Here is a 10,000-nt window from a genome sequence, read left to right on the forward strand (position 1 = left end):
TGTGTGTGTGTGTGTATGTGTGTGTGTGTGTGTGTGTGTGTGCGTTGGGAGGGGGGTTGAGGGGGGCAGGCCTTGTTTACAGCTGTTTCTCATCAGCTTGAGAGGAGCAGCGATACTCCCTCCCAGCCCACAGTCATCAGGACCCTTACGAAAGTGCGAGTGAACGAGTGAGTGAACGAGTGAGTGAGCGAGTGGATGAGTGTGCCGTGGTGGGAGGGTCTCTGATTATTTACTGTATGCCAGAGTAACTCGTTGAACCCGAGGAAGGAAGCCATTTCTTGTGAGGCCACAGAGTTTAATACAGACAGCAATTGGCTTGGAGCACTAGCTGCCTTACACAGACACAGGAAGTCAGCTCTGTAGGAGTCAGTTTAAGACACAGCAGCAGGTGTCAAATGCCTAATGATGGCAACTTACATTTTATAGGACAAAGTGTCAATCGTTTTTTTCATTAACTATTGTTCACTCGGCGTTTCTGTAAAATGTTGAATTACTGAACTACTTTTGTGTGCATGATTTGCAAGTATTTCAAGTTGCAAGTTTCTAATTCTTTGTTGTTTTATTTCAGTTGTCCAGGCATTAGAACTAATGTGGTTTGAACGTATTCCTGGGTGGTAACATGCTTATGTATGTATGGTGTTTGTGTGTGTGTGTGTGTGTGTGTGTGTGTGTATTTGTGTGTGTGTGTGTGTGTGTGTGTGTGTGTATTTGTGTGTGTGTGTGTGTGTGTGTGTGTGTGTGTGTGTGTGTATTTGTGTGTGTGTATTTGTGTGTGTGTTTGTGTGTGTGTGTGTGTGTGTGTGTGTGTGTGTGTATTTGTGTGTGTGTGTGTGTGTGTGTGTGTGTGTGTGTGTGTGTGCGTTTCGCGTGCTTCTGTTTGCAGTGCTCGGTGTCCTGCGGCCAGGGCAAAGCCACCCGCCAGGTGGTGTGTGTGAACTTCAGCGACCAGGTGGTGGACGTGAGCGAGTGCGACCCAGATGACCGTCCAGCCCGCGAGCAGGAGTGCGCCATGCCCCAGTGCCCCTCGCGGCCCACTGACCACGGCTCCTTCCCCGCCATTCCCAAGAGCGTGCCGCCGGCCGGGGGCAGCGACAGCAGGAGAGGCCGCAACCAGTGGAGAACTGGTCCTTGGGGAGCGGTGAGTGTCTCCTAGGCCAAGTCTAAGTAAACGGTTCTAATTGCTTCTTTTAAGCACAAACCATTTGTTTAAATTACCTCTTTTAAATCACAATTATTCCATTCAGACGGCCTTTGTTTAGGTTTCCTTAGCGTTGGAGTTTCAACATGCGAGAACAATTGACTGTGGTCTGAAGGGGTTTGTCAGTACATAATTGAAATGGTTAGATTACATTCCCCCACAAAAAAGGAAACAAAAAACACAATGAAAAGTACTTGGTCCTATTTTTGGAGGTCCGCTGTCTCACTCAGCCTTTTGTCTGTCTGATTAGTGAAGGATGTTCTTAAATTAGCCTTGTAGAACTCGGGGAACCGAGGTGCAGCCGTAGTGCCAGGCATCAGAGCGGTCTGAGGACATTAAGACCCAGGGTCGAGTCCGGCTTTAGGTCATCCCTTACTCCAACTCCCCATCACTTCCCCACCAGTTTCCTGCCCTAGCTATCATGTCACAATAAAGCCAAGAGTGGACCGAAAATAAAGAACAAATGGCCGTACGTCCGTCCAGTTTCCTTCTGTTGTCCCACTGATGGAGGTATTCTCTTTTTGTCTGTGACCGAGATAGATTCAACAAGGTCGTTGTGTTATAAACAATAGCTACAAGGACAAACAGTGACGTCACACAATACCAGAAACTTCAATTTTCACCATCTGTGAACTAAAGCAGACCTTGTTTTAATAGCTCAATACTTTCATAAATGATAAGATGTGTGTATTCATTCATTTTAAGCTACGATGATAAAAGAGGAATATATGTGTAGATGTGTCACTGTTATCGGTCATGTCACTGTTATCGGTCATCGGTCATGTCACTGTTATCGGTCAGGAAAGTACCCACATGTAGGAAGTCTAGGAAAGCTAGCAGAGACCATGTTTAACCCTAAAGGGAAATCCTGAGATCAAACCTTGTTATTTCTGATGGCTTTGAAGTTGTACAGAAAGTTACAGTAGGCATTTAGTATTGAAATTATGAGGTAAGAAATGACACACCTTTTATGTAATGTGACAAATGACACTATATCTAACCCTCATGTGTTTCTATTCAGACATTTCAATACTTTTTGAATATTTGAATATATTAAGAATTACCGCTTTTTGCACCTTAAAACATGGCATCGTACATACAAAACAGATCGCACGTGGATCAAAGAGTATTTTGCACCCTAAAACATGGCATCGTACGTACAAAACGGATCACACATGGATCAAAGCGCATTTTGAGTGCCACAGCCTGGAGCGCAGAATAGACCTCTGAAGTTCGCCTAGAAAGAAGCTACCATCTTTGAGATCCGGGATCTTGCAATTTTGCCTATGGAAAAATAACATGGGGGTTTTGAATTATCGCACCTGCTAAACTCTCGTGGGTACGAAGAAGTCTGAAATGCAGACGTTTTGCTCAACACACTTTTGTCCTCTGCCTTCGAGTAGCTCCTGGGATCTTCGCTATGTTAAGACGGCAAACTTAGATTTTTGTTACGCCAGAGCTAACTTGCAATGCAACTTGCCATAGGTAATTAACAGTAATTAACACCCGGATCTCCTTATATGGGCAAAGATGGCAGCTTTGGTTCTTTTTTGTAGGCGAACTTCAGAGGTCTATGGCTATCTACGCTTTTCTTACTGATGCATATGCATTTATGGGAGGGTGAGGGAAAAGTGGGAATATTGCCAGAGACTTTCTAATGACGAGACACAGTACTCAAAAAATTCTCTATGGAATTGCATGGGGTTAGTTTGTAACGCCAATATGGCAGTTGTCTACACATATCCCGCCCCTTCCGCTCCAAAATTGTCAACATTGAATCTTGAATTTCCCCTAGGGATCAATAAAGTATCCATCTATCTAACATGTGAATACATTGTGCCAATCATGTGGTGTGTTGTGAATACATCCTGCCAATCATGTGTTGTGATCTCACGGCTGGAGCCAGGTTGATGTTGTGAAGCCTTGTGCACACATTTCTGCCGAAAAAGATGCCCGATAAGTGCCCAAAAAGCGTTACAATATGGCCGCCGAGTGGAAGGGCTTGCCTAAAAGGACTTTGGTATCACGCAAACACAGGGGAGGAGAAGTACTAACGATTGATTAGGTATTCTGTCATATGTTTGAAAACAGTGCACGTCTGTTTTGCAGTGAAAAACTTCCACCTGTTAAAAGGAGGTGTAATCCAAATTGCAGCTCAATCAGTATTCAGAGCATCAGTTTTCTGTCAAAATAAATCTTAACTTTGGTTAGCCTTTCTAATATAGTATTTTCACTTTCACAACATCTAGGCCACTTCCCTAGTCTACCTGCAGTAAATAAGTATTAAAAAAGTATTTTGTTTTTTAAGTGGATTAGTAGAACTACTAGGCCTACTCTCTATGTCGCTGCTCGTTGACATCTTATTATCATGTATGATTGCTAAACTTTGATTCTTTTTAATGTTGCAATCGGTTAACTCCACTGCGCTTGTGGCTCAGCTGTGGTCACGTAATTAGCGCTGTAGAGGGGGCGAGGACAGGCGGTGATGAGCGCTGTTTACGTAATGAATTGACAGCTTATCGTGGGATCCTGTTGTCCATGCTGATGGCTTGTGACAACCCGTAACTTGTGAAATGATGTCACTTCCTCATAAAAAGTGTTACGGTTCGCGTTTTATCACAACACAATGAGTCAAATCCTGTGATGCCGTTGTCCATTGTAGTCGTCTTACCAGTCGCCAGTATTCACCTCGAGAAACGTAGCGTTGTCTAGCGTTTGTTTTTAGCAACACAGCAACATTGCTAGCCACTATTACCAACACCAATGGATAAACAACACATTCCACGATATTCCACAAACAACAAGACAACATAACACATACCCTTGAGGCATTGGAATGTGTACGAGTAATTTAAATGGACATTCCCATTTGCTAAGCAGCAAAAAGAAGAATAAAATAGCACAGCTACTTAACACAAACACAGGGCGCAACCATCTTTGTTTTCAAATCGTAAGAACTCTCCGCCGAATTTGGGGGAGAACGGCTTGGCTTGGCTTGAACGAGATCACTTCTCGTCAGACGACTTGAAATGGGCGTGTCGTTGCGTAATTTTGCATAACTTCCGACGAGTCTGATGGACAACGGGATCACAGGATTAGTAAATTCCACGCAACATGGCAAAGCACAGCGTTCGCTTTCTGCGCGTAGAACACGGTATTAACGCTTTCTTTGTACATCCGGTATCTTAAAGGTATAATATGCAGGTTTAGGTATTTTTGCCGAGTTTAGAGCTCCCTCTAGAGTCGGGGTGTATTTATATGTTACTCTGCAGTTGTAAATAGCAAACTTCTCGCGACTTATCCTCCCTGTTTACAATGCAAATGCTTTTGTTGTGGAGGTGAAGGATTAACAACAGGCAAAAACTATCTCCAAAGAGCTATATCTACTGACAAGGTAATGTTTCACGATGTTTAGCGGGGCACCGCTATTGGAAGTTGCATGGCTGGTCTTCTCGGTAGGGACTCGCTACATCTATGCTGTATAGCTATGCTAGGTGAACATTTTGGCTTCATAAAGGTGAAAATCTTGCATAGTGTGCCTTTAAGCCATTAGTGGCGTAGCCAAAGCAGACTGCGTCTTTGACTAGAATAAAGATAAAGGGCAATTCCATGGAAAATTACGTTTTTTGTAACATCCATAACGCCAATAAAATGGGATGGTATGGTATGATGTGAACGATTACATGAAATTTGAGCATTTGCTATTTTTAGCTGAAGAATGCACATGAGAAAAAAGGCACAAAAAATGAATGTTATCATTCACATCATACAAATGCCAAGGCATTTCCTGGCGTTATGGATGTGACAAAAAGTCCATTTTCCATGGAATTGCCCTAAAGCTTTATTGATTTATGGGTCTGATGGCCATTGGTTATGAGCATCTCACTCACCTGATGTGTTCTGCTCTTGAACCCAGTGCTCCAGCACGTGTGCCGGTGGCTTCCAGAGGCGGGTGGTGGTGTGCCAGGATGAGAACGGCTACACGGCCAACAACTGTGACGAGAGCTCCCAGCCAAACGAGCAGCGCTCCTGCGAATCTGGACCCTGCCCGCAGTGGGTCTATGGCAACTGGGGAGAGGTGAGCGGAAGGCTACTAATGATGGTTTATAGTCACCGTCAATCCATCTACACTGCGATTTGATGCATATTATATGGTCAATGAAAACACTTGACTGATATGTTAATATAATGTTCTTTGAGATCCCTTAATTTAATAATATTTAATAACATTATATCTCTGTTTTAGTCACTCCTGTAAATTCTAGAATTGAAGTCATCTGCATTGTTAAATGGTTACCATAGCACCATAGCAACAAGTCATTTGTTAGTGATGACAGTGATTGCTCCTGGTTTTATTCATCACACACTAAGCTTCCTTGAGATTGTTTCCAGAGTTTTGGTAGCATCAAAGGGATACTGTGGGTGGTTCATATCTTATGTCATGGTGTTGATTTAGGAATGTCATGGTGTTGATTTGGGAATGTCGTGGGGCGGAGGTCATTTGCGTGCCTGTGTAGGCATTAGGACTGCTAAGCACGCTTCCTTGCATAGCGATGGTGAACAGGACACTTCCTGTCCCGAAAAAGCCACAGGTGCTCACCCCTTGCATTGTGTTCCTCCTCTCGTCCACAGTGTACGAAGTCCTGTGGCGGTGGGATAAAAACACGGCTGGTCGCATGTCAGCGGCCCAACGGGGAGCGCTTTAACGATCTGAGCTGTGAAATTCTTGACAAACCGCCCGACCGAGAGCAGTGCAATACTCAGTCGTGCCCGTCTAACCCCCACTGGAGCGCAGACCCGTGGAGCTCGGTACGCTCATAAAATATTTGATTTTTTTTTTTACATGTTCATGGAGTTTGGGCTTTTTCCTCGTTACATGTATAGCTTGAAAGACAAGACCAAGACAAAAAGCCAAGCAAACACATAAGATGGGTTGCGATTTTAATCAAATACTGTTCCTGTAACCCCAAGTGCCATGACTGTCTATCACACAACAGACAATTGTGAATTGTATTTATTTTGCACTTAAGGAAACAGAATTTACCAGATATACAAAAATATCACAAATGTCACAAAATATCCTGGTAGGCTACATACTACCTGCGTGTGACCATAACCAACCTTTTTGTCTTAGTTCATGTACTAATGAAGGATCATCATAGGATCTGATTTAGTTTGTAAAGTCGTTGTTTTCAAAGATAATAATTTATTATGCAAAAGATGTACATAGCATTAGCTTTCTACTTTGTTAGATGTTCTGTGACAGAGTGTGTGCTGGGTCATGTCGCACTTCTTATGTTTATATGCAAATATCAGTGAATATTTTTGTATATGAGGATTTTGCTATTTGATTGTGTTTTACTTCTTGGTTGTTTTAGTGAAGATACAAAACACAAACTCCATATCCACGGTGCGATTCAGTAGCTTTGATTTGAAATTGTATTTTCATATTTGTGACATGACCGAACATAGAACAAGTTAATAGTAATGGCACCAATGAAACGAGGACCATGGAGTCACTTTCTTATTTTTGGTTTTATTCTTATGAGATGTATACATTTGTTTATGATATATGTCTATTTGAAATGTTTGCGCTCTGTGGCCCATGCTTTCTCGGCCATGGCTGACATGAGTGGACGACCCTTGTTGGGTCTACTGCAGTACTTTTAAGTTGACAGCATAGATTAGGCTGGTACAGCATGTCATGTCACATTGGACAAACACAGACGCCAACACGGCAGTTTGCCTGTAATTAAGCTCCGAGGCACATCGCTCAAATGGTGCTTTTTATGATTATATGAGTTAGCGGATAGTTTCTTCATATGTTTTGTGAATAACTTGTATGATTTGACCACCATTACTCCGTATACGTGAAAAATATGCTATCAACCATACCTCACTTGGAAACATACACAGTTCATTCAGCCATCATGTTTTGACTCATACAGTGGTGCTTTTATCAAACAAGGGAGATGTGAGACCTGAATATCCCATAGTTATGGTTTATTTGTCACATTTAACTGTTAAGTGTCAGATCTATGCTTTATTTCAATAGCAGCATCAACCACATGGTGTATCGATAGTCTTTACAATTTTTTTTTTTGTCCACTCAGAGTTGCTGATTTTTTTCTTAGACTTTTTGTGTCTTGTCTTTCAGTTTTTTTTTTCCAATTTACAAAATGTATATTGATTTTGCCTATGTCAAACCTGTGTCTGTTGAGCTGAACAAAATGCCCTTTGCCACACTCACAATGCATGAACCACAGGCGAGACTGATTAGTTTTATTTTGCTGGAGATCATTCTGAAGGCCAGTCATTTGTGTCTACCTCATTCTCAGCCAATAGAACTCCCTCCACCTCCTCCCACAGCCGTTCAGGGTGGCCATTTTGCTGATGGAGAACCATGAATGGTGTAACGTGTACAACATCCAGTTGGCTTTAAAGTCGAACTTTAGCTTGATGACCATAATAATGTACATCTGAGGCCGCAAAAGCAGCACAGTCCAACTGAGAGCTTTTTAAATAAAGCTTCTCTTTGTATACATTTGATAAAACAGTTTGTGTATGATCTATTTCTTAACGTTAGTAGACTCATAACTGTAAGGTATGTGATTGGATCAACTATTATTTAAAGTGCCATATTTCGAATATTTTAACCACCCGCATTTCATTTGATCGTTCGTACCTTAGAGACAGCATAGCCAATGTGCAGTGACAGAGAAAGCATGCACTGCGCCCCGCATGCATTTGGATGTTGACTGGCTGTTCAAATGTAGTGCGCCTCATTCCAAATGGCAGTATTAAAGTCCAAATGTTTTAGAGATATGGATGATTTTGTATATTTATGTAATTAATTCATATTTATTTGTACTTCATCATACTGGATGTACTGTCTGTATTTAAATTTCATACGAATGTGCGTCATTTTGCAATGTGCTTTTGTAAGAGCAAACGTACAATGAGGAATGACTAGTAACTTGCACAACGCTTTTGAGTATATACAAAACAATATTTGGCTATAGCTAATTTACAAAACATGTATCCTTGTATTTTGTATCTAGAATCCAAAGCTGTAAATTTACCTAAAACTGCCTAATGTACATCCAAAGAAATGAGATATAGGCCTATCTCTTTTGCTATTGTATGTGAACGCTAAGGAAATATCCTGCTGCTTTTAAAGGTGAGGGTGGCATCTAAATGTATGGTCCTAACATAGTTGTAGTGAGCTGCAGATCTGAAGCAAAGGTGTTTAATATCTTTTTCTCTATAACATTTTACTCAAATCACTGAGTTTAGTTGCAATCAAACAAGTGGCACCAGTAATGGAGTTGGCTAGCCTGTGAATTTTTGTTAGGTATTTAGACATAGAAGCGTTGAACATGATTGTGCACTGGTGTAGCCAAGGGGGTCTAACCTGGTTTAAACAGAGACTGTGTGGATTTATCTCTGTGTTTTCTGTTCAAATCATTCGGTCCCAAAAGAGCTTTTTCAGTGACAGAACTACTAATAGAATCACTGAGCTTTGACTTTGTTTTCTTTGGAGGTCAGAACCTTCTGGCCTGTGACTCATGGTGTCATTTTTTTGAGAGCGGGAGTTTACCCAGTTTTCTTTTGCAAGGGAAGTCAGCATTATGTGCTACAATGAATCTTTGATGGAGCCATTTTTTGTGTTCATTCATTCACTAATGCCTGCACTCCCTTTGGTGGCTCTGGAAATGCCAGGTTCTTAGAGGCACCGCCCTTACTTTTTTTTTGCAGCGCAGTGTGGTAGGGCTTTTGATGGCGGCGTGACTGTGACAGTCATTCCAATGAACACCCGTTGGCGTGACAATGGATGAGAGCATCGGGGGGGTCAAGGGTCACCTTTGATTTGCAAGGAGGCCTTTCCCTGCACATTTAATCAGCATGCTCGGACTTGCTCGGAAAAGCGATTTAATCCCAGGAAAACCCACTAAAACCCTTGAGTTTTACGTTGCTCTTGCTCTCTCCTTGTTTTGTTTTTTGGGTTCGGGGACCTAGTGTTTGCTTTGGATTTGAGGGTAGCACCAACAGTCAACACCGAGGGCCCCATTTGATTTGATGCTCAAGAAAACAAGAGAACCAAAGAAAAAAAGTTTAAAAAAACTCAGAGCGTACGACTTCACTGATGTGCACGACTTTGTCCATGAGAGGTGATGTCTAGATAGCAATGAATAAACTTTCCAGTGATTCTACAAATCTCATCTGTCTATATTGAATATGTTCATACATTTATGTCTGTCTGTCCTTGGTTACTTTTTTATTGGTGTGGACTGTTGATTTACTAACTATGAGATATTGCCAGAATTTAGTTTTAAGAAGGCTATGTTCAAGGGTGAATAAATCCTCCTTTTTATTTCTAATATAAGGGACCAAAAAACCTTTCTGGCATGATAGTGCACTCGACTTCTCAATTTTAAGACTGTGGTTTATGGTTTTAAATAATTGTAAGGCAATTTACTTTGACCTCATTGAGATAATTCCCACCATCATGCTGGTTCTGTGTAGAGTGAAATATGTGCCGTCTCATTCAGGCCCTTGTATAAAAACCTTGAGAAATGGTCTGACATTTGAATCTCAGCAGGTGTTGGCTCCCTTTTCTCCGCCATAAATTGTATTTTGATGCCTTCGGCTCACCTCTGAGCGCCATTCCACCGACCCCCCAACTTCATCACCGATTACATACTTTACCCTGTTAACGTCAGTGTTTCTCTCCACTCAGTTACTGTCCACAGAAATGCTAGCAAGGCAGAGAGACTTCATATTTGTTTAATTGGTTAGTAG

At 41.8% G+C, this 10,000-nt stretch overlaps 1 protein-coding gene across 1 annotated transcript in view; it reads left to right on the forward strand.

The window, feature by feature from the left end:
• The window catches only part of LOC121707607 (A disintegrin and metalloproteinase with thrombospondin motifs 9-like), a 53,564-nt gene that overhangs the window by 25,102 nt on the left and 18,462 nt on the right, over positions 1-10,000 (forward strand). Inside the window, exons 26-28 of the mRNA XM_042090299.1 lie at positions 884-1,138; positions 5,115-5,276; positions 5,831-6,007. Coding sequence (XP_041946233.1) covers positions 884-1,138; positions 5,115-5,276; positions 5,831-6,007 — 594 coding nt within the window. The remainder of the gene's footprint in view (positions 1-883; positions 1,139-5,114; positions 5,277-5,830; positions 6,008-10,000) is intronic.

This window comes from Alosa sapidissima, chromosome 4 (genome assembly GCF_018492685.1).
Source record: "Alosa sapidissima isolate fAloSap1 chromosome 4, fAloSap1.pri, whole genome shotgun sequence".
Taxonomy (NCBI): domain Eukaryota; kingdom Metazoa; phylum Chordata; class Actinopteri; order Clupeiformes; family Clupeidae; genus Alosa; species Alosa sapidissima.